The sequence below is a fragment of the Drosophila suzukii genome, chromosome 2L (assembly GCF_043229965.1).
Source record: "Drosophila suzukii chromosome 2L, CBGP_Dsuzu_IsoJpt1.0, whole genome shotgun sequence".
Lineage (NCBI taxonomy): Eukaryota > Metazoa > Arthropoda > Insecta > Diptera > Drosophilidae > Drosophila > Drosophila suzukii.
The window spans coordinates 8546069-8571992 of record NC_092080.1 but is presented as its reverse complement, the minus strand read 5'-3'; the positions used below and the strand labels follow the sequence as shown (position 1 = coordinate 8571992).

Below are 25924 nucleotides of genomic sequence, written 5' to 3'. Positions count from 1 at the left end.
TGCAGCTCAGTCACAAAGCGAACGGCGACTGGGAAAGTTCAAGCGGCTAAACTAAAACGGAAAATATAGAAAGTGGAAAGGAAAACGCGCAGTGAATTTTTTGGGATAAACAAATTGAGGGGAAAATCCCAAAGTGGAGCAATAGTGGAAACCTTGAAAAGTGTGCGAGATAAACGGAAAAGTCAGTAGAAAATAACAAAGATCATGGATTAGAAGTTGTGAAAAACAAAAACTCAAGCAAATTGTGCACTGTGATTTAGTGTGTAATATATATATAAATATATATGTATAGCAACAACAACTGGCTTGGTCTGCCTTGATGATCACAAATTTCAATTGAATTTAATCAAAATCACAAGAAAAAGCCAGCGAGAGAAATCGTAAAAAGCAAAATAAACTAGGGATTTAATTTTGAGTGCCTCGCAATGTGTTAGTCTGTGTGCGTATCTGTGTGTGACCGAGAAACTTAGATCGGTGGCAATTTTCCCCGTCCCCTCTGGCCGCTTTTCATTGAAACGAACTTCAAAACTGTCGACGAGTCTATGCAAATAGCCGAGTGTTAGACGGGAAAATGGGGAAAATGGTCAGCGAGGAAATGGCCACGGATCCGGCGATTACGGAAAAGGTGGAGCTATCGCGATTCGGAGAATTCTGCCAGCGACACGGCATCAATCCCAACCTGATAATGCTGAAGATAACTCTTTTCGTGATGTATGGCGGTGAGTAATGTGTTAAAAATATATCATTAAAAACCAATTAGAAATCGCTTGTATCAATAAGGAAAAACGTAATGTGTCTGCATTTACACTTGGCTTTTGCCTTGGTTTTTACAGATATCACGCATACGACACGTTGATTTTAAAAGAAATTAGCTGAATTCAGAGAAAATAAACACACTGTGTCACCAAATTATTTCATGTTAAATGTTAATAGTTGATTATTTATAGATCTTTTTATTTTTTAAATACATTGAAAGGAATGGAAATACCTTAGTATTTCGATTTTAAAGGAAACTGAATTTACCTTTTTTTATTAATTATTTAGTGGACCTTTATTTTAAATATTATAAGAAAGGAATATAGAAGTACTTCAAGGAAAACTGCACTAAATTCTTTTTAATAAATTATTAAAATTGGTTTTTTATGTACCAAAAAGTCCTAAACAAACCTTAAATATTTACCAAACGGAAGTACAGTTTCCCTTTTCCATATCTCAGAAATATTATATAATATATTATATAATTATATAATATTAATATATAATATTATTTATAGGCAATGCAGCTGGAAAAATGTTGAGCAAAGTCCGGTGGACCGAGTGATTCTCTGGCAGTGAATCTGAATTCATTATCACACTCCACGAATCCCCTTCTCCGGAATGTAGGGGACTGGGCTGGTCGGAAGTTATCAATTAGGCTGGGGAAAAGATGTAACACATTTGTATAAATTCAGTTAGAGTCTGATGCACATTGAGCAGATTTTCCCAGCGTGTGGCAATTAGGCATTCATAATGCCTGTGTGTGTGTGTGTTTGTGCGTCTTTTGTAAATAAATCTAGCTTATGAGATTTAAGCTTGAGAAAGGTTTACTTTGATTCGCCTTGGACGAGTGTATATATATATATTTGTAGCCGCCTCCGTTTTCTGACCGTGCGCCATTTTCTGAATGCTTTTTTTCTGGCGGTCAATGGCAAAAACATTTTACTACCCACCCACCCACTCACCACCTCCCTTTGTCTTTTGCCATTAAACTCACATTGTCACTAAAATGAGTATTAATGCGTTTTTTATTTGGCTAAAGTTGAGCCGAGGATTCTTTTTCGGCATTTCTTTTATTTTCGTCTCGGTTTTTGGGCAGTGCAAAGTTCACAAAATAATTTAATTGGCTTAGAACATGTATGTGCGGCCATATAAAATGTTATTTAATACCTTTCATTGGCTAGACAAAGGAATTTCAGGGCACGTCATTAAAATGATTGTGGCTTCTCCTTTTTATTTTTCTGTGACACGTTGATTGTTTTAAAATTTATTTTTTTCTTTGTCCGTTTTTCATCATTTTTCAAAGTGATATTGTATTTTTCTGTTGCTCTTTGCAGTTCAATTATGTTGAAACGCGTATTAATTAAATATCAATTGTAATAATTAAAATGGTAAATAGCTGAACAAATAAGAAAAAATGATTTAATGATTTAAAAAGCCGATGGATATTCCTATATATATACAAAAATTAAGTTGAAAGTTTAGTAAAGGACTAACTTTTGAATTTCTATTTTTTATCTATTTAATCCTTTGACCTTTACAATTAATAATGCCATTAGGTGTTTTGTAAATTTTCACAAAAAATAGGTATGCCTTGAAAATAAAAAGAGTAAAAGTCAGAAAAATTAACGGAAATTCATTATTGCATATGAATGCAAATTTTTTAAAATGTAATTAGTTATGAAAATATGCCTTTTGTTTGCATAAGAATCCTTTAGTGATTTAATTACCCCCACTTAAATATATTGATTTCATTTCAATCAATTTGAAATGTGGCTTTTGTTATGTCTTCTTTGTTTTTTAATCTTTTGAGCTGGCTTTCTCATTTTCGTGACGTCTGACAGATATACCCACAATACATTTTTTTCTTAAGTTCCCTTTCATGTCAATCAACTTTAATTTCCGAAATGAAATTACCCAGCATAACCATTGCCCTAAATGTCAATTCACTATTCACCGGTCGATGAAACCCCGAAATGAAAAAATGAAGTGCAATTAATATTTCTGGCTGCAAATTTTCCATTTGTCAGTGTCAGTTGTGGATCTCTACCACCTGTCCCCTCAAATATTCACAAATAAAGTGCAATATAGTAGTTGCGAATTGCATAGATGTGCCTGAACATGTTACCCAAAACTTTGTGCATAGTTGAAAATATGTGCGACAAGCGAAAAACGGAATAATAATTATTAAAGTTGGGGTTTGGGGCCAAAAAAGGGGAATTGAAATGGGCAAAAGGACATTAATTACGAATGACAGCGTGGCAGGAACAGATCCCAACCGAATGGAACCGAGAAAAAACTTTACACTGCCAGATGGGCAGACAAAAATCAACAAGATATTAAAATTATTTTTGCTTTAATATTACATTTCTCATGGCTTTGGATATGCGGAAATTATAATTATGCGGTAAAGAAGGAAACAAAATATTTTGAAAAAATGTTTTAGGTTTTCCGAACCATTAAAAAATAGTAGTTCGAATAAATATTCGAATAATAATAAATAATGCTATAATATTTTTTTCAAACTAATGAAATCATTTTCAGCGCTCTGTGTTCTTCATAGTTGATTTTATTTTATGGGCTTTTCTTTCTGTGTTCGAGAACGCGAATGAACATGAATGGCCGCCAAGCCAAACAACCCTGACATGCTTGCGTTTCCGTTTCCGCCGAGCGAAAGGGAAGAAACGGCAGCGGCCATACGAGCAATTAATTGTTATTGCATTGAGCAAATACAAACAGACACACACACGGCGTATTATTGTTAATTATCTGAGGCGATGCAGGAGCTGTAAAAAACGAATTCAAGCCGCCATTTTCCGAGGCCGAGTGTTAACTGCACTTTAACAAACGAATTTCATTCAGGACACGCACTTTTCCCCCTTGAACACACACATTTCTACGTGCTGGGGATCCTTGGTGTGTTTGCATTTAAATTGGTCAAGGCTGTGGAATGAAATGGTGGCTGGGGAAAATTGGGAATGTGACTGCTTCCCTGTTTCGCCCAATTTGTTGCCATTATTTTCCTCCCACGATTTTCCCCGTTTTTCCACCTCTTTTGACTGCAGCCACGTGACGCGTGCTCGTTGCGTTAATGTTCATAAATTATTAAAATGCAGGGCGATTATCTGTGGCCCTTTTTCGTGGTGTCATTTCTGGGACATTTTTAAAGGTTAAATATTATCAATTTTAGTGCCACGATTGACTTAGGAATTTTTAGGAAAAATATATTTTGGCCTTGACCTGATTTTTTATTAACCAAACGAATTTATAAACCCTTTAATTAGTTTTCATATTTATAAATATATTAAAAATATTTTTTGTTGACTCATATCAATACTCTCTTGTGTTTGCTCTATGTCAATCAATTGAATAACCATGATAATTCAATTAAACTGAAATGAAAAGCCTACCATATTTTAAAAGTGGGTAGTATGGTAAAATATTTAACTGGTTACATTGGTCAGCCATCCATCAGTTTGATAACCTTTTGTGGCAAATCAAACTCTTCTGTTTCTTTTTTCCCCTCATTAACTCACAATTTTTAATTACCTTTGACGGGCTTTATTAACCCCAACGAAATTCCATCGTTTCCTTTAAGCAATTTCCCCTTTCTTCACATTTCCTGCTGATAATTAAGTTCTCCTTCTCGATTGCCAATAATTCGCACAATAATCTGTACTCCTTTTGTCATTGCAGCCACCTCATCGCTTTTGCCCTACCTGACGATCCACATGCAGTCGATTGGACTCACGGTGGAGGAGATTGCAATTATCTACCTGGCCCTGCCCTTCACCACTTTTCTTAGCCCGCCCATAACAGGTGAGTAGATGGGCGGTTAATTGTTTTAATGCATCTTAATTAGCATTCTGCGTCGATTTTAATTAAAAGTTTTGCCTTGTTTGATTACTCGTGCATAAAGACGAGAGCAAAAACCGAAAATCAAGCCAAGCGAAAAGTGCCAAGGAGCGTATCTGTGGGTTTGACACTATTTAATTGTATTAAATCAAATTATCAAGTGAAATACAAAGATTTAATATACTTAAGTAATGGGAACATACAAATATTTTTCGTATTTTAAATTACATTAAAAAGCAACCAATACAAAATTAAATCGTTACCAAAAATACAAAGATTTTAAAAGCTCTTCGTTTCGTAAATATATACATTTATTCAACCAAACTGCCGACATTTGATTGGTTTTTTATCACCACCATAGCTGCAATCTTTTTCATTGGATGACATTTTCTTTTTTAGACCAGGCCACTTTTCCAAGCGAGTGCGAATAATTTAATTCACTTGCAGTTTAAATGACAATTAAACAAAGTTCTTGTTGTTCTCCTTTGACTGTCTGTATGTGAAGTGCCCCCATCGTGTGGTTGCATTCGCTTCCTTTTGTCCACCGTTTTTTTTATATCCATTCTTATTATTTGCTTTTGCATTTTAAAAAATGCATTTGCGGTATGGAATGTTGGCGACAGCGAAGGTTTTTAAACATTTTATGTGGACACTCGCTGCAGATAAATGTTGAAGGGAGGTGCATGCTGAAACAAAGGGACGCGGGGCTGTTGGGAAAAGTGCATAAAGCTGGTCAAATTGTTGAACATAAAAGCTGGGGAAAAAAATATAAAATGTGAGCTAAGTGAAAACGCTCTCGTAAAGTTGCGACATCAAAATTTCGATGATCCAACTTGCGTTATAATCATGCTAGATACTCCCAGTTAATGGCATTGAAAGCTTCAAGCTATGGTGCGATAAAAGAAAACGAGCTAAAGATATATGAGCGAAATAAAATTGAGAGATGGAAAAGAGTTAAAGGTTATAAAAATAAACGCAAGGGAGTTTAAGAGTAGTATTTTAAATAAATATGTTGGTCAGAAACTGGTGGGAACTGGTTTAAATAGAACTCAGTACTACACAGAGTGAAATATTCAGGTACGTTGTTCTTGAACTGAGAGCATTCGTTCTTAAAAACTGTGTAAGTACCTTTTTATATCTTGTTCTCAATACTAGAACAAAATGGTGAAAAGATAAAATTTGAGTTTACTTAACAACTTTTTTATAAGTATAAGTATAAACTGACTGAACTAATAGTTTATTTGTTGAGATATTCAATATAAATATCGCCATTTCAACTTGATTCGAGCAAAATGAAAACATCGGAATTTTAAAAGTTTAGTATTTTTATTATTTTTATTAAACATTCCAATTTACCATAGCCAATTTAAGAACAATATTTGTAAAGTACATTTATGTTACTAAAATTTATTTATTATTTATTTTCGCTTTTTTTTTTAGACTTTAGTGTGACTTATTGCTTTTAGTCAAATTTAAACATTTTTGAACAGCTGCTTAAATTTAAGACGCACTATTTAGGTATATGGCAGCTTTTCCAGTTTGTCTCCTTGGTGTGGCAAATCCAACTTAAACTGCATTTAAGCTGCTGGGAACCAATCAAAGCCCCCAGCCAAATTGTAGACAACTTACTTTGAGCAGCGAACTCTTGGATTCACACAACCGACGATGCAGTTTCCAAACATCTCGCTGCAATTTCGCTTACATTTTCCCCAGATTGATTCCATTTTTGTTGTTTTTTTTCTTACACTCCCTGCAGGCTTCCTCGTTGACAAATTTGGCAAATACAAACCGGTCGTTGTGATGAGTCTGCTCCTGAATGCGATTTTCCATCACTCGCTGCTCTTTATACCGCAGCAGGAGATTCCGGGCGTGGTGCCATCGGCGTTCGTATTGAGACATCCAGACAGCGGTGATATTGAGGTAAGATGTTCAGACACTGAAAAAATTAAATTAAGTAGGTATACCATAAATATAAAAGTTAAAAAAATAAATTTCATAAAGAAGAATCCTTTTGAAAACATGTTAATTTGATTTTTATATAATCTGTGAACAGCAAAAGATCTGAAACACATTTATTTTGTATAAGAATATGTTAATATCACATATTTACTTATCTAAAATTCTTTTCTGTGCCATACTCTCAGGCGATGAAAAGTTCCACCTTCAATCGATTAAAGCACCCTGACTTCGTTTCAATCAGTTTGAATGTTTGGAGAATACTGTAATCTGCTTAGGGGCTGCGGTTGAGGTGCGTGGGTAAATATCTTTAGACGCTTGTTTAGTTAAGAGCTAAAAATGATGTGGCTGCGGTTTTCCAACCTCGATTCTCTCAGTTTTCCCTCGCGGCAAAAGTTCCCGGATGCATTATTCTGCTGCTCATGGGGAAACAGCTGTTGCTCTTGTACAGTTTTAATGCGCTTACTTTATGGTTACCCTGCACTTTCCTCACCCACTTTAACGTCCTCCGATTCCATACGATTTTCATTTTCTTGATGACTTTGACTGTAATGTGAGTGAGGGGTAGTGTGTGCAGTTACTAGCTGGTAATTAATATCGTACACTTAAAATGTTTCAAATTACCTGCCATTTATGTGTGGGCCATAAAATATTAATTTTCACGTTTGTTACTGTGGTCTAAGTGTGGTAACTACATTTAATTTTAAATATAATTTATCAAAGCCCTAAATCACATATATTTGAAGTACATTTGGTGGGATTTCCCTGAATTAACATAGACAATAAATTATATCGTTTATAATTTGTATTTATCTACTATCGAAAACCACATCCTTATTAGGTAATTTTGTACAAATAAGTTAAAAGTTTGATAATCTTTTGACAATTGAATAATAAATATTAAATTATTATACATTTAAATTTCATTTTTCGCGTGAAATAATTTAATTTTAAATACAGAACTTAGTTATTTATTTATTTTAACAAATTAAAGCTAGTATATAATACTAAAATTAGTACTTGCTTAAAAAAGTGCGCTCAAATCTAAATTCCTTCCGCCCGAAACAGAATTTAAAGCAATATATTGTTACCATAAATAGGTTAAGAATTTCTTGCAATCTTTAAGTGTTCCACATTTCTGGCAGTAAATTTATTGCAGCCCGTCAGATAATTTTCAATGGCAATTGTTGCGTGCGAGTTGCCAAAAATCTTCGGCATCCTCTTAGCCATTGGGAACTGCTTTTAAGCGCTCCTTCCACTTTTCACAATGGTCTCACTTCAGTCACGGCATGTCTCTATTTTGGAGAGGACCAGGGAGCAAAGGATGTGGCAGGCGAGAACTACATAAAAGCCGGCATTTATTCGAGGCAGCAGCAACATAATGTTGCCACATGCAACACACCCACACACCCACACTCCCCCACACCACCACACACACCAGCACATTTTGCGCACAAAAACACCCATACCAGCGCGCAGAGTATCTGTGTGTGTGTGGGGGGGTGTGTATCTAATGCGTGTCACGTTGCCGCGTTGCGCGATGCTGCGAATAAAAAGCAGGGAGATGCTTCGTTTCGTTTGGCAACTTCCTGCCGATTTCTGAGCTCCCAGCAGCATGCCACATGCTGACTCACACACAAACGCACCACGGAGCGTATACGCAATGCGACGCGGCACACACAGATGGAGTCGGGCAAATATTACGTATACGCATGGAGTACCACACTTGGCAGTTATTCCTTTATTCAAGCGTCTCGACACTCGACAAAAGAGCACATACAAGCACAAAAGGGAACAATTATTAACTCTCAAGTATAGTTATGTAGAAATTGTTTTGGAAATTTCTGAGATTGGTTTTACTTTGTTCTTTGTGTGCTATATTTTTGGTCTGCTTGCTGTTGCAATATGATCTATTTTTAAAGTATGTCAAAGAAATGTCTGCATCTAACAATTTTTATATCTTTAAAAATCGATATTCAAATCTAATATTGGATTTCTTATACTAAAAAGAAGGTACATACTTAAAATGTATGGGAAATACAAATTAAATTTATAGTTAAACTCAAATTAAATATGATTACCTTTTTTGAATCCAAAAATATTCCTGATATTGAACTAATAGAAATTTATCAATAAACATGTAATAGAACATATTTAAATTGGTGGTAAATATTTAAAAATAATATCTAATATGTATTCTTCAAGTGCACAAATTTTTCTGTCACCCTGTGAGTGCAGTAGCTGAATCCGTCCTTCCTCATTCCATACCATTTTTTTGTCCTTTTTGCTGCCTTTGGATCCGCTCTGCTCCTGGTTCTATCTGCATTTGTGCATAAATTTGCGTCATGTAAAATCATCGAAATAAAGCAAATAAATGTCATCCCATCTGAAGGAAGGGGCGAAAGAGGGTACACAGGGATATATATGTCTGTATATGTCGAACCAGAATTTCTGTGATTTCCCTCAGCGTTTCCTTTTTATTGATATCGATATATATATGTGTGTACGCTTTATGCTTATGATCATATCAATGCAAACGACTCTGACTCGAGCTTTGGGGGGTTGGATGTTATTGCGTGTCCTTTGGGTCCTGTGGGTCCCTTAAGCCGGTCAGATGTGGCATAACAAATTTGAGTACATGCTTTATGGGTGCCAGTGAGAGATTTCGTGGCACACAGAAGCTGCACAGCTTTTCCCCGAGGTGTTCGACCGGAGTTCAGCTCCACAAAATCCTCTCGAGATTGCATGTTCTTTATGGAGTTCGAGGAGAAGCGGCTGACAGTCTCACACCTTTTGGCAATTGCATTTGGACACAAGCAGCTCTCGAGTTCGGGCAGCAAATTGCAGCAGTCGCAGGACTACAAGACTACAAGAGTTTTACATAAATCGAATTATGGACTGGCAGGCGGAACGAGGGAAAGGGGACCGAGAGACATCCGCATGACTGGGATATTATGGTAAAACGAAGCCAAAGGGCCCTTACGATTGAGAGTGGGCCGAGGCTAAACAAATTCAAATGGTAAATGGAAAATAGAAAATGACAGAAGCAGCAACGCAGCCTGACAGCCAGCAAGCGAATGGAACGCATTAGAAACAGCTCACCAGAAGCAAATACAAGGTTTTCCAGAGTGGGGGACATTTTCGGGGCACTTCTCGAAGTTCTAGTTCTAGACGGTGCCAAAAAATCCACTTAAGCCGAGTGCACATCAGGTTTACAAGCACTAACAAAAATATCTTCTTATATTGTGAGGCAAGGCTGGAAGTAATTTGATTACAAACTGACAATAGAAAAAAGTATTGAATTCTGTGTCCAAAATAATTTAATTTGAATATACAAATTGAGAGAGCTTAAGCTTGGATACATTTTAAGAATTTAAACATATTCAGCACTACTCTACAAAATAACAAATAACGACTCTTCCTTTTATGAAAATAAAGCTATATCCGTAAAATATATACATATGCTTTTATTAAAAAAACTGTGAGCTGTTTTAAATATATATTTTTATTTTTTATTTGTATAAATATTACGAATATTTTTAATAGGAAAATATATTTGTTTACTATTAGTTTTGGGGAAATTTCTTGTTGATTTTTCCGAGTGCTAGTGTGAGTGTTTCATGTCCGTGCCTGTGTATCACGTACATTTATCTTAGTGTCGTTTTGCCAGCACTTAAGCCGCACTAAAACACCAACACGAATGCACACTCTCACACACATTAAAATCTTTCTTTCGCACACACACACTCACAATCGCACTCCAGCCATTGCCGTTAGTCGTAATGAAACGCAATGGAACTGCTATTTTGGGGTAGATCCTGGGTCCTGGGTCCTGAATCCTTGGCCCTTGGCCAAAAGACGCCCCACCACTCGCCTCATTTCACGAATGTATCTGAAAGATACGCACACACGCATTCAATGGCGGCCAATCCCTCCCAGCGCTCTCCACTTGGCACGGGCGTATATTGAATTTGTATTTATGATGTGCCCATAAAATACAATAACACCATTAAAATAGCTGCAGCAAACAGGGGGAGAAAAGACAGCGACTCGGCGAATTCGAAATACCCTGAGAAAAGTATAATGGAAAGAGATAAGGGGAAGGAACTCGTATTTATGGTACCTAATTGATTTCTTTGTAAAAATAAATCTGAATTAAAACAACAAAATTCGCCGAATTCTGCCTACTTCATAAATAAATATACATATGTTTAATAGGCAGGGAATAAATAAAATATTAATGATCATAATAAAAAATTATTCTGGATATTAAACTGGTCAAAAATACTGATTTAGTACGACCTGGAACTGCTACCAAACTTAAAGAAAAATGGCTAAAAGACTAGCTAAGCATGTATATTATAGGAAAATTTGAGTCAAGAAAATATACAATCCTAACCCATTTTCTTTGTTAATTTACTTAAATATATATAAAAATGAAGATTGCACAAGTTGGGAACCAGAGTTTTTGTTATAGGCTAAACCCATTCAGATTTTGAAGTGTTTAATATTGGGCTTTTTTGTCGATCTTATCCTTATCCTTATTATTCCATCATTTAGGGACATTTAACAAGTTTAAAAGGTAAAGTATTGAAACATTACATTGTTAAAATCCCAACTCCAAGCTAGTAATACCCCTTTAAAGAGTATGTGGCTGGCATAAGGGCATGCAAACGCATCTTATGGCTACATTTGTGTTCATTCCGCACGTTCGCCGGACGTCGCCATCCTTCGAATCCTTCGAGTCCTGGAGTCCAGGAGCCGGAGTCTCATGTAGCATATCCCGTGTATTCCTGTTCCACTGGCCATGTCCTGTTGCTTGCGGTTTACTATTTTATGCCATTATAGAGCCGAGCTCGGTTTGCCGTTTGGCATAAATTTATTTGGCATCGACCGCCGACGACGGCAGTGAACGGAAATTACCATTTTATTATTGCAGGCGAGCGCTCGATACTGCCGCCCAATCAGCCCCTTGCAACCCTTGAAAGAGCCTTATTGAATTCGCATTAAAATTGGTAACGGATATATGCAGGAACACACACAGCCACAGGCAGTACACTGTTAAAATGGGGATGCTTCTCCTCTTGACATTATAAATAATGATAAAACAACACATTGCTGATACATTAACCCATTTATTTAATAGCAATATATTACAATTCGATACTGAATCTCAAGCAATATACAATTTTGAGTTATGTATAAAAGTGTTTTTCTCGGTGTAAATGCTGCAAATGCAGATACACGTAAAATCCGAAAGATATTTATTTATGTTTGTGTTATTATGGATGAGGGCTTAAGTTCATATATGGGCGGCTTATGGGTTAAGTGCCACTTTTGGCTGGATTTCAATGGGTGATGCGTGAAGGTGAGGGGACTTATGAAGTGGCCACCATCGTTACATCTGTGTCATTCCAGATGGTCTGGTTGGGAACATCATCTGTTGGGGCATCGCCATCATTATCCCCCTGGCCAGCTTCAGAGAACTCCTCCTTATCATTATCGTTTCCATCGTCATCAACCTTCCTTCCTTCGTCCTCATCGTCCACATCATCAACGCGATCATCTTGTCCTGGTGGAAAATCATAGGCAGTGCGAAGGGAATCGCAATCAGAATTGATAGCCTCATCTGGTGAACCCAAATCCAAATCGGGAAGCTCTGGAATCAGCTCTGGTTTCATTTCTGGTTTCTGTATCGGTTCCTTCACCTCTTCCTTTTTTTCCTCTTCAATTTCCTCCTTTGTGGTATTCATTTTAATCTTACTCTCAACAAACACTTGCCTATCGATTAGCTTGCCAGCAGGATAGAAGAAATCCTCCAACATCATTTGCCATTCAGTCAAATACGTTTCATAGTCACGCATTTCGAAAAACGCTTGTTTCTTTATGAAACCAGTAACTTCGGTTCCCGAAAGCTTGGCATATTTGCCACCAGGTCCAAAATCATGAGCTGCACTGGACACATCATAGATCACGTCGAGTAGGGCCACCAAATAGGTCTTGTCCGGACGTTCCGAGTTATATTTGGCCAACTGCTTTCGATTGAGACGTAGTCCCGTCAATGGAGCTGGCAGCTTGCGGTGTCCCTCATTTTCGTAGTCTTCATCATCGTAGGTTCCATGTTGACGTCTGGTCTTCATATAGGCCACATAACCCAGGACACAGGTCATCGCGATTATGGCAAAGGGCGAGGTGACCAGTTCACGGAACTGAATGCTCCAGGATTTGGTCGGCAGAGAAGACATTCTAGATTTTCCTTGGTTTTCCCTTGGGTGATTGTATGACCTACCTATACAACTTGATAACTGAGAACTGAGCTAAATGAAGGGTGAACGATGTGAAGGAATAGTTACAGCCAACTTAGGATTTTTCGATTTTGCATTTTTAAAGAAATTTTATTTGTCTAAGGAGACTAGATTAAACATATAAGATTAGAGTAACTTATTAATATTATTTCGAACAAATAATATAGAACGAAAATAAAATATTGATTGTCATGTGAATCTAACATCTTTTGTATTTATCTACTTAAATACACATTATATAGATTTAAGGGAAACATCCATATAGATTATTAAAATGTGTTTAAGTAAATAGCAAAGATATTTAGTTTTTTTGTTTTGTTTTTACACATTTCATTGGATACACAAATACCATTTTAGAGCTTTTCCAAGGAAGCAAGATTACCAGCAGCTTAAACAATCGATGTAGGAAATCCAAGCAAATGTTCAGGGATATTTTAAGCATCTGCTGAACATCCTTTGGCTCTCCAGCTGTTTGCACAAATCCTTTACCCATTTCTAATTTCCAATACATTCCTTTTGTCTTTTCACCCCGTATTTTTCTCCGCAGGTCTGGTGGTCCCCGTGTCCGAGTAGAGAATGTCCGGAGGAACCGGAGCTGGAATTGGCCGTGCATCAGTGCGTCGACTATTGTTTGATGCAGGAGCAAGTTAATCCAAAGCTTTACACGAATAACCCGGCGTACGATGTCCGTCCGGGCACCACGTCAACCAGCCAGAGACCCCAGCTAACAGCAACCACAGCAAGGACGACCACAATGGAACCCTCCTCCGAATCGAGCTCATCGCCAGCCCCAACCACATCGACCACCACATCGCCGGCGTCATCATTGCCAGCATTATTCGCAACGCAAACGAGGAGCAGATACCAAGAAGTACTTAATATGTCATCGACCATGTTCCCGCCAATGTCCCAGCTGAAGGAGGTGGGTCTGGGTCGAGGTCTGGAGCCCGGCCAGTCATCGTCAGCCGAACTGTCAGCCATGTCCATGCAGGGATTGAATTGTAAGTGACGTGATGAACCCGTCCACAGTGGACTCCCCTTGCTCAACCACCGACTGACCACAGCGTTATTATCATGGCCAGTTGGATGTGCACTGGCCAAAATGTATAGTCAGAACTTTCTTATTGATATAATATTCTATTGATATCATAAAAAACATATATATACATACAAACATTCTAGTAAGGGTTCTGTAGCAATTTAAAACTAAATTTAGTATCTAAAGGTTCGGTATCTAAACTTTTATAGTTTCGGTTGATTTTTTTAAATTTGATCAACACGTAACAATTAAAAAATAAATTTATATAAGAATACGGAGGTATAATAATCCAAAATTCAATTAAAGTTTTTAAAGAATTCTATGAACTATTATATATCTCCTTAATTGCTTTCTAGTGAGGTTGTAAGATAGATAGACCAAACTTAGGCAATATTTTTTCAAATTCACGTTCAAAATTATTTAACAAGTAATCAAAACTAAAAAAAATATTTATTTTTACGTCTGTTTGGCTTGAAAAAGAATGACCCATGTTGTTTTTTAGATCTTTTGTAAAACCTTTTACAAAGGTACCATGTAATTTTGTATCCAAGTGTAGGATTGCAAGTTGCTTCTATGTAGTTGGTTCTTTGTTCTTCCACTCAGTTTACTTGTTGTCGACTTGCAATGCTCTCCTATGCTCTCCCCAGCCATTTTTTGATATCCATATACTCCATCCGTGTCCGTGTCGATGTCCGTATCCGTATCCGTGTCCGTATTCTTGTCCGTGTCCGTGTTCCTGTCTCTGTCCGTGTGTTTTACTTTTATTAGTTTGTTTTTCCGTCTTTTGTGAGCTGCCAACTGGGAGCAGGAGCAGGAACAGAAATGCCAAGAACAACTTGCTCCATAAAAGCCAAAGACCGAACCGACTCTCTATGAAACTACAAAAAATAAGTATAATTCAACCTGTCTGAGTGCGTGCCAGTGCGGTGGATGTGGGGTTGTCATTAAAGCCTGACGTTTTGTGGAGAGCCAAAGTTTACGGGGAAACTTTTTTCCAATTCTGTGGAAAAAACTTCACAGAGAGGCGTTTTTATTCCACATTATTAAAAGTGGGCGGCAGCTTGTCACTAGGTATGGGAAAATAGACAGGGGAGTTAAATGAAAATATTTCCAATGGAGATGGAAAAGAGAGTGCTTTCATTTGGGATAATATCTTGGGTAAACAGTTTAGTTTTGGCAAGAAGAAGATTGTGGGATCGCTACCTCTACAGTTTCAGCTTTTTATTGAATTTAAAGCTTTAAAGATAAATAAATAAATAAATCACATTTCTTTCATACTTTTGTATTGAGTACCAAAATTAATAAAGGGAAATTATGCCAGCAACAGCTTGTATAGCATAATATACACAGCTTAGATCAAATATTATACCTTTTATAATCAATCAATCTGAAAATGTATCTATTTCATACTGTGATTCCCCAAATCCCAAAAGTGCTAGACCCAAATCATGTTCTACTCATAAGAGAAAAGTACATCACATGTTGGCAAAACTTTCTCCCTGCCCCATTTCACCTAAACAAAACTCAGAAGAGTCTGAAACTTTGGTAATGTCCTGGCTGGAAATCACAATGTAGAAATTCCCGAAAAGGGGGCACTACAGCAGCAGACAAAAGTGCATAACTAACTAAACATGATGGCATTACACTGGGCAGTACGCTTGACACTTGGCACAATTGGAAATTGGTCATGCATGGCCGGCACAGGACATCAGGGCCCAGGACACAACAGAGTACAACAGGACACAACTGGAAGTCGGAATCAGGCTCCAGTTTCCCCGGGGGTGCAGAAAAGTACAGGAAAAGTGCAAAAGCAATTTTACTGCCTGTCTGATTATGTGAAAAACTCACTTTAACATAGCGGGGCAAATGGAAAGGGAAAATGACTTACAATTACAGAGCTCTGTTGCGCAAATGCGCATTGGAGAATTAAGTTAACGTTAAACAAGTTAGGAACTCTAAAACATTTGACCTCTGGCTTTTAACTTCATAACCAAATAAGAAGGGGAAATTATTTTTTATGAAGCTGAAGTACTAAGTATTGTTTTACTTTTCTCAACAGTGACCGATAGTAGTCAGCAGAAGTTGGCTTGGAGTAGTTGGGTGCATTCTGATAGTGAGGATGCCACGTACTTCATGCTGCAAATGCATCCCGATCTCGCCGATCCCACCGAACAACTGGGCATGGAGATCGAACAGGATGCCAACGAGACGGTCACAGATATTCTGCAGAGATTTGGTCAAGACTACCTGGTTAGGGGTAAAATCAACCTCACCGATATGGACGATTTGGATTTGAGGTGTGGCGGCTTGGTTCGTCGCACAAATATGACGCACTTGGGATCCGGAGCTGTAAAATGCATGATGCAACGCTGTACTTTTACCATGAATGCCCCGGAAATCTGCCCACCGGACTATAAGGAGACAGATGAGATCATTTTCTGGGTTTACTTCTTGCTGAGGTGAGTTTGAATACCCCTTTTTTAGAGGGTGTTAAAATATTCTACATTTTAATAAGATTTCTTAAAACGTTTAACTAAAAAAGTTCATCAACTGTAAGACGACTTTTTAGATATTTTTTATTGGCTCTGCCCTTTTGTAATTACATATAATAGCATATAACATATAATGTAGCACATTTGAAAGCAATATTTTATCTAGTGATTTTTTGAACAGTTTTTATATACCTTTCCCCTCTAAAAGCAATACCTTTAACTCCATTTAAATTCGGTTATATATCCACATCTGTGCCGACGCTGTAATATATATGTTCCTCCCCAGATTCTTGGCCACCACAATGCTGTCAGCCGGAGTAACCATCATGGATCCGATTGCCCTGACAATGATTGAGAAGTATGGTGGCGATTTCGGACGCGAGCGATTGTTTTCCAGCATCGGCATGGCCATATTCTCTCCGATAACGGGCATTATGATTGATTACTCCTCGAGGGGTCTGGGCTATACGGACTATTCGGCAGCCTTCTATACGTACGATGTGTTGTTGGTAATATCCACAATGTCGGTGCTGATGATGCCCCTTGGCGAGAAACTGCCAGCTGATAATGTGTTCCGAGATCTATGGAACCTGCTCAAAATGCCCCATGTGATTGCCTTTATTTGCTTCCTATTTGTGCTCGGCAATTTCTGGGGTTTCATCGAGAGCTTCCTATTTCTGTACCTCAAGGAACTGGGAGCTCCGAACTATCTGCTGGGTGAGTTTGGAAACATTAGAACTGGTTTAATGTTACCTATATATGTGCCTTTTGATGACCAGGTATTACCATCACCGTGGGCACCGTGAGCAGTATACCATTCCTGTATGGAGCGGAGAAAATCACACGAATCTTTGGGCACGTTAATTTGATTATCATCGCTTTCTTCTCGCATGCCGGTCGTTTGGTGGGCTACTCCTTCATCGAGTGAGTGCGAATAATGCTGGTCACATGCCGGCCTAATGCAATTCCAAAATTCAATTCCCTTCTCCTTCGATAAAGGAATGCCTGGTGGTGTTTTCCGTTCGAGGCCATGGAGTCGTTATCCTGTCACCTTATGTGGGTGGCTGCGGCGACCTACTGCTCGATTCTGGCCCCGAAAAGTTTGCTGGCCACCCTGATTGGTGTTCTGGGCATGGCTCATTTCAGTTTGGGTAAGTACCCGACTTACATGAAGAAAACATGTTGCAAAAACATGGGTTTCCTGTTTGCAAACTATATATATATCAGTGTGGTGTTTGTTTAGGAATATAACAACTAACATAAATCGATATTATTAAGGCCCGAATAATTATAAAATTTTTTGACCTTAGTAAAATATTTTATAATTTTTGAAACTTTCTAATATTTTCCCAATAAACAGTTCAAGAACTAAGAAATTTATCTTCAATGTGCAAATGTATAAAGATTTTTAAATTTTTACGAAATAATTTCTTCTTTTATATTATATTTTATTCTACAATAACACATTTTGTTGCCCAATATGGAATCCCATTTTTCCGCGTGTACTTTCCTAATGAGGCACTTTCCGTTTATGTAATCACATTTGGTGTGTCTTCAATTTCAGGACGCGGCAGTGGTAGTTTTACTGGAGGACTCCTCATTGGTCAGTTCGGCACTCGAGATGCCTTTCGTTACATGGGTCTTCTTGCAGTGGTGGGAGGCATTGCCTATGGGCTACTCCATCTGATTTGGCTGCGCAAATTCGATCATACTACCGAGGAATCCGAGGAGGAGGTTGAGCAAGTGGAGGCCGGAGAAACGGAGAAGCTCACCGAACCGGCCACAAAGGAGCAGGGCACTTCGATGTCCTTGGAGCGGCTGAGTTTGATGATTAAATACAATCAGATTGGCAGTCTGTCATCGCTGCCGAGGGGCTCGCGGGTAAGTTTTGGCTTAATCAAGAATCCTTTGTGGTGAGGTTAGAAAACCACATTTGATAACTTAAAGTACCTATGAACTAATTACTGATAAAGTCAAGATTGTGGTTTAAAGCAGAGTAGTTTTTGGATTTTAAAAGTAGCTTTCAAGAATAACTACCCTGGCTAAATTTTGTTAATGATACCTTGCCCTCTTGTCAAAGTGTCCACCTGTCGGACCTTTATCCTTCGATTATTTTGTTAATGATTCTGCGAGGTGCGCTTTTTAAATTGATTTTCATTTCTGCAGGCCGATATCCATGACCATCTGTCGGTGCGTCGCAGCAGCTACAACGTAGAGTCCTTGAGGGGGGTTCCCCGGCACGGGAACATCGGTAGTGCCTCCAAGGTGGATATCCTGCGCTCGGCACTGGAGATTAATCACAAGTCTTCGAACAATTCAATGCTGAGCAAGGCCGATAACAAGACGTCGAATCAATCATTGGGTCGCAATCGGGCCGACAGTGCCCCCAAATTGAATCACACAAATCTGAAGAACATTTCACAGCCAGCCCTTGAGGGCGTGGTCCTGGAGGTGAGTAAATATCTATTTAAGTCTCCCCCTTTTTCGTCCTTTTTGTATGAGTGTGAGTGTGCGTGTTGTGTGCGTTTGAGTGTCTCGCTGATTGCTGCCAATTGTTTTGATTTCTGTATATTTCTTCCACCACCAAAAAAATTGCTTTGGGTCTACCCACTCCTTGGTCGTATGTTTGGTTTTTAAATACCCAACATCTGTTGCCACAATAACTTTTTAGCATGCCGCCGCGTGTCCTTTGTGCCCGGCTGTGTCCTGTCTCTGGTTTTTGCCTTGACAGCCGGAAGCCGGGGCCAACTGCATCCGCCTCGGCTTCGATTCGTTCAACATGCACTCGGAAAATAGGAGACTGCAGTCGGAAAAAATAATCTGCAATTTAAAATGGCTTTGAAATTATAAAATTTGGTTTTAATCAATATTTCCAACGTCCTATATTGAATATAAAATATTTTTATAAAGTCTTCACTGCATTGATGCATAAGTTTATTTAAGAAAGTATATCTTAACATACATATATATGTTCGAATCAAATCGTATGCTGGATTATCAAAGAAAATTTGGTCGTGTTTTAAAAGCCCCCTAAATTAATTGGAACTGATTGTGGTTAGATATTTTTCTGAGTGAACTTTTTTAAGGACGGGAATGGGGCATTCAAGAGGCGGTTGTTTTGTGTGTTTGGCATTTGGTTGCCTTTGTCGGGCGGTCGTTTCTTTTGATGCCGCCCCAGTGGATTCGATTTCTCTCCGGTTTCTCTGATGCTCCTCTATTCCTGTTGCCGTGCAGCTCGAATTCGAGCCGGGTTTATTGGTTTTTGTTTTCGAAAAGCATATTCGCCGCTGGCCACCATTTTTGCCAATTTAAATTCCGAGCAGGAAAGAACTGTTCAAATCCCCAGCACAGCTTGGGGTTTTTAAGGTGCAAATGAAATTGGAATTTAGCTTTTAAGAGGCGATTATGAAACAATAGACTTTTCAATTACAAAAGGAGAGCATTTTATGGAACTTTAAAAAGGGAGCTTATACTAGAACATTTTAAAGATCTACTGCCGCTCAGATACAATACTTTTTGAAAGTTAATATTTGAAACTATATTTTTCCGAGCCACCCTATTGTCAGACACCTATTTGGTAAGTCCTTGGACATTTTTACTAATTTATTGCACCTGGTATTGGCAACTTCAAGTTGCAATTGCAAACAGTTTTATCCGAGCTATCCTTTAATTAAAAACTTTCCCATGATATATGTCCTGCAATCGATTATCCCCTTGCCACCACCCCATCTCAGTACCATCCAGCTGCACTCTCAAAGCCGCTTGTCAAAGTTAATTTCGTAATTAATTTTCAATGCTTTGAGGCGAAGCTTTTATGGCAACTAGGCAACCATAATTCAATAAATCAAATGCTGCTGCAGCAAAATAAATGGTAGGGAGCAAAAACACAACAAATTAATGAATTTATGAACAAGACAAAGTTTTCCCCTGGCATTTGCTCTTTCGCTTTTTGCAAAAACATTCCGATGCGAAACAGACCAAACTGACAGTTTTGCCTCCACACATCACCGAGCAAAGAAATGAAATAAAACAAAACCAAACCAAACCCTAGAAGACCATGAGTTCACTACAGTAGTTTTAAAAAAAGGGGGCAGCAGCCTCAGCGGGGAGTTGTTGGTTATTACACACAGAAAAATAATTACATTTAATATAACAATTATATATATACATTGATTTTATTTAAATGTTTAAAACCATCGCATTGGTACTTTTTTACTTGCGTTATTGTTCAAATTATATTGAATATTTTTTTTTTCACATACCAAAAGACCAAAATCAAGTTATTCGTAATATAGTAATAACGTATAGATCATCATTGAAGATCACATTTTCTTTCTGTGTAAGGCCCAGCGCTTGCAAATTGCAGGCCAGTTGGGCTGTAGGATCCCGAGCCAGGAGCAAAACTTCGCTTTGTGCAAAATAAATTTGCCAAAACCAGAGAAAGCTGAGAGCTTTCTATTCGATTTCTGTGTGTGCGTGAGAAGTTGTGTGTGTGAGTGTGTATCTGTGTGAGTGCATCTCCCTTTTCCTATACGTGTGGATAATATATGCTATAGCCAAAAATGCCATTCGCATACAAACAGGGCGTGGAATCAACATTTTTTCCCAGCCGCATGAAAAAGTATCCAAGTGGTTTGTTAACTTCAATACCCGCTGTGGATTTATCCGTAATACCCAGCTCCATGTTAATGGTAATGTACAAGAATCCAACAAAAAACAAAAAACAAAAACGAACTGTAAAACCAAAAATAGCCAAAATAAAATAAAGCATGCTAGATCGAATGCAGAGTCACCCTTTGTTAAGTAAATATTTTAATGAATTGGAGGAAAATTCAAAATTAGAAAATGTAAAAATTATAGAGACGATCATAAATATGGATTTTTATCAGATCATTTAAAAAGCTAGCTACTTTAAAATACCATTGATTTGGTTATTATAAAATGTTGTTTAATTCAAGTTTTAATTTTCTTGTTTAAAAAATAACCTCAACCATTAAGGAAAGTCATTGTTTAAATGTTTAAAAATTAATCAAAAATATTTTTCTATATTTTGCGATTTAAATATTGGCTTAAATTAGCCTACAACAGTTCAAGGACCTTTTAAAAGGTTTTTTAACTAAGCTGTTAGAATTCAAGGATCAACATAATTTAGCTCCTCTATTAACACATTGTGTGGCCAAATATTTGTAGCCAATCGATGTGACCCCTCGACAAAGGGTAATTCGGCACACAAACATATGTAACTGCGACTGCATGGCATGTCCTGGGTCCTTCTGGCATCGCTTGTCCTGGGATGCAAGCGCCCAAAAGCATGCAGCACTGAATGCGAATAAACAGAGGCCACGGCAGTAGCAAAAGCAACTGAGGCAGCAGCATCCTTTGCCAAGATATTGCACTAATGCACTGCAAGAAATTGTGGCACTAAAAATATATTATTTATAATTTAACAATTTAAGTGGCCTTTATTATTTTATCATTTGAAACCATCCCGAAGTAAGAGTTAATTTTATTTGTGGACTTTTTAAAATGTTTAGGGTGCCTTACCTTAATTTTTTTTCTCTGTAGTGATGCTGGAAAATGCAATGGCGTATACAGCATTTGTTGGTTGCTTTTTTTGATGGGTGGTTGGTGGAAAATAGCTGGTTGGCTGTAGAACGTGGTGGTTCTGGCGTCGCAGTTTGCCAAGCCATCCGGGCATTAAGTTATTTCGTTGAATTAAAGCCCGCACTTGCGCCATTTGACTTTTGGGCATCACTTGTTTTTATGTGCATAACCCACAAAACCAAGCACCTACCATTTCGACCCCCTTAACCCCCCCTAAAGTTGAGTTCTCCTTGCTGAACGCTTAGCTGAGTTTAGTTTAATTTTGCACACTCGTCGAGCAATTTGAGCTTGAGCTCCTCCTTTCACCTCACATCCCATTTGTCGTTTGTTGTTTTTCTCTGGTCCCTACTTTAAAGTTTTCCATTTTTAGATATGGGGCCAGCTTGAAAAATGTCCCTTTTTCTATTGTTCTATGGTTTTTTCATGCGCTCTGATTTTGTTTACGTTTTACGCCAAATGATTTGTTGTTGAACTTAATACAAGTTGACAAAACGGAATAACAATGGCAGCTGTTGCAAAAAAGCAACAATGTTTGTTTTTTCCCAAGGGTGGGGGTGGTGTTTTTTAAGGGGGTGGCAGGTGATTGGGTGTGGGGGAGTGCAAAAGAACAACAATGCCATAGAACAAACAAACAAGCCGAGGCAAAGAAAAAGGCATCGTCTGTTAAAATGTAGCAAATGATTTCAAACTTTTCAATAGACCGTGGTAAATAGTTTTGGAAAAATTTAAAATTCTATTATATAGAAAATTTGATTAAATAGATAACACTAATAATAGTATTTCAAGGCCGAAAGGATAAATATATACTATTAAAATTGCGATTAAAGATAAATTTTTATTTTGGAAAATCTGAACTGTTTTTTGAATCTATTGACAGAGATTCATTCAAGAATCTATAAGTATACTCGTAAATTTCATTAAAAATCTATTAAAAATTCTGTATAATTAAGTCTTCATAAGAAATACCTATATTTTAATTAAAAATCTTAAATTTACATAATTTTTTTACCACGGTTCTTGACAAGAGAAGCATATATGAGAAGAATCCCAATCGAATACTCAATATTTTAGCATTGCCAACTCACGTCCTTTGTATGTGTTTTTTTTGCACATACATACGTACGTGTGTATGTTTCCACTTCCTTCGACGATTTCCGGTTTGCTTTCTCTTCTTCTTCTTCACCTATTGCTTTGTAGCTAGAAAAATTCCCATTTTCCTCCACAAACAAACACACATATATGAGACTTTTATTCCACTTTTTGTGCTAGCATTATTTTTATTTCTTTTTCCATGAAAGCGATTTATCGATGTGTGAGAGAAAGGAAGGCACCAAAAAAATAGAAATATTTATGGGAATGATCGCAGAATGAATGCCACGTAATTCGATGCTGCTGGCAACATTTGTCATTGTTGATTTTGGCCATAGACGACTTTATAGAGCGCCATATACGTAGCTTGTCCGTCGAGGCCAATAACTTCTTCAGCATAACGCACAAAAAGTGAGCGCGAAATTGCGCGTAAGTAATGCCCATTGTAAGGGTCTTCAAAGGACAGTGGCGGGGATTGAAGGCGGAAAAAAGGGGGGCTTAAAAATGTATATATGGAAAGACCAACTTGAAAGACCAAACAAAGGAATGGAAACAAAGGCAGCGCAAAATGAACTGAACAGGAGCATTATAGAAATTCTTGTCCCTTTTTCGCTAGATACACTCAAAGAGAATGTCTAATACTAAAATATTCCACTATCTTATTATAAGCATATTTTCAGTTCTGTAAGAATTGTTTAAGTACAAACTAGCATAAAAAATCAGAGTTGTAATATTTATAAAACCATCTTAAAAGTATTGCTTCAACACGAATACCCAAGACTTTTAACACATTTTCTAAAGGATTAAAATTAACAACGAACAAATTTTGAAATAAGACATCAAATTTCAATAATTAAAAGGGTAAAAATTTTTTGTTTTGAAAAAATGTACGCCTCGATGTTTTCATAAACTTTTTGTCGGTGCATTCTTTTATTTTCCCCCTGTTTCCTTTGAGTTTTCATCTCGCTCTTCACCACACATGGCACTTAAGATGTGCATTTCTATACGGAGGTGCACTTGTTTGTGTGCCTGAGTTTGTTGGAAAACTTTTGTGCATTCAACTGCAAGGCCGGTGCATTTTCCGGCCATCCCACTCGTCAGCCCCCCAAACACTTTTTTAATAAAAACCCAAACAACGAGCAAACTACGTTCGATGCATGGCGAATTATCCAAAAAGTTTGATGACGCGGAAATGCCTTTCGACAATAAACCAACAAAAAATAAAAAAAGGGGAGAAAAACACCAAACAGTTCCGTTGCAACTGCTGCAGTTTATTCGTTTATTCGTGCATATGCGAAGCGAACTCAGCCGGAATGCTTATGGAATCGAGAATTGAGTGGGGGAAAAATGAAAACATCATTTGAAATTCGAATGGGGGAGCCAAGGACCATAAAAATGGCATATTCCGCTGAAGAGAGCTCTAGGGAATAATTAGGGAATAGCTTAAAGGGGTGAAATCAAGTTGAAAGTCGTCATTGTAAAGTGTCTTTAATATATTTAGATTTTAAAGCTCAAATTGGCTTAATGCCAAAGCCAATCTATAGATTCCCGTAATCTTTAATATATTTTGATTTTGAAGCTCTAATTGGCTTAATGCCAAGGCGAAAACTGGCTCAAATCTATAGATCCTTATAACCCCATATAATTAGTTAGCTTTCCATGAGATTTCTAAATGGGAAGCATAATTCATAGCGCAAACAGCAAACACGTCCATTATGTGGGGTATCCATATAAGCACAATCCACTTGGAATCATCGAACTACAACTCCATTAAATATAATTTATCGGCCACTTAAATTTCATGTTCAAACTCAAATTCGCATGCATGTTGATTATACTTGCCCGGAAGTGCATGAAAATCCATTGAGGGCGTAAAAGGGAAAAACTAAATGCAAGTTGAGTGAGTAAATTGTAAATAGCACTTTACACTGCACAACACAACACGATGTCGGCCACAATTCGGGATGGTTTTTATTCGCTCCTTTTTTTTTTTTTTTAGTTCGGAATCGGTTGGTTAATTTTTATGCTCTTTATGGAATTGGTTTTTGCATGCATTTTACCTTTTTAATTGCTAATTGCATGTGTGCGAATAATAAAACGAGTGGATGGAAGTGTGTGGTTGTGTACTCACTTCAATTGCAGAAAATACAGTACAACTTTAATACAAAAATCTATTGGATTTATTTTAATATCAATAGAAATAATAAACATTATTAATACATTTTACTGAACTTAAACCTTTACATTTGCTTTAAAGTTCTACTGTATTTAGCATGGCATTCTTGTGGTACTTACCCTATATATTTAGCATTGGGCATGGCATAAGAGTATCTGTTTTACAAAACAATTAATCATTTACCTTTTTTCTTATTATTATTTTTTTTCTCGATTTCCTAGGATCAGGAGGGTCGAAAGGTCATTCCTGAGGAGACGGAGTTGCATGCCTCGAAGACCACTGTGAATTTGGGGGAGGAGAAGGCGGAATCTCCACAACAACAACAACAACCACAACAGCAAGCAAATGGAAATGGGAAAAGTCCGCCGCAGCAGCAGGATGATGAAAAATCCGATGCCACTTGATGGACTGCCAGCCCAATTCTCTGACCTGCCACACGTGGCGTATGAGTGATATTAATAAACCAAATGCGAGGGGAATTGAAGAGAATAATAAAATTGATAAACGAAAACTATTGTTTAGTTGTACATGTGTGTGTTATGTTATATAAATGTATATGTCTATTGTATAAATTATGCAAAAAAAGGAAAAACTGAATAAACCAAAATGTTGTTGAAAACACAAACGAATAATTGTTTACCCATTTCGAAAT

General features: G+C 37.5%; 2 protein-coding genes across 3 annotated transcripts; one reads left to right on the top strand and one right to left on the bottom strand.

Moving 5' to 3' along the window:
* On the top strand, positions 1-25897 carry LOC108021204 (uncharacterized). Of its 2 annotated transcripts, XM_017089799.4 has the most exons (12): positions 1-719; positions 4453-4575; positions 6368-6531; positions 13420-13873; positions 15971-16370; positions 16690-17120; positions 17183-17327; positions 17403-17554; positions 17968-18284; positions 18570-18854; positions 20987-21094; positions 25494-25897. In XM_017089799.4, exons 1-12 carry the CDS (start codon positions 572-574, stop codon positions 25674-25676), a joined length of 2910 nt encoding a protein of 969 aa, XP_016945288.2. In that variant the 5' UTR covers positions 1-571; the 3' UTR covers positions 25677-25897. The 2 variants fall into 2 exon arrangements, with proteins under 2 accessions (XP_016945288.2, XP_016945289.2); XM_017089800.4 differs by lacking the exon at positions 20987-21094 and having other exon boundaries at positions 6-719.
* On the bottom strand, positions 11683-12921 carry LOC108021205 (uncharacterized). Its single transcript, XM_017089801.4, has one exon. The coding sequence runs from the start codon at positions 12810-12812 to the stop codon at positions 11946-11948; it is 867 nt and encodes a 288-aa protein (XP_016945290.2). The 5' UTR covers positions 12813-12921; the 3' UTR covers positions 11683-11945.
* Positions 25898-25924: the final 27 nt, after the last annotated feature.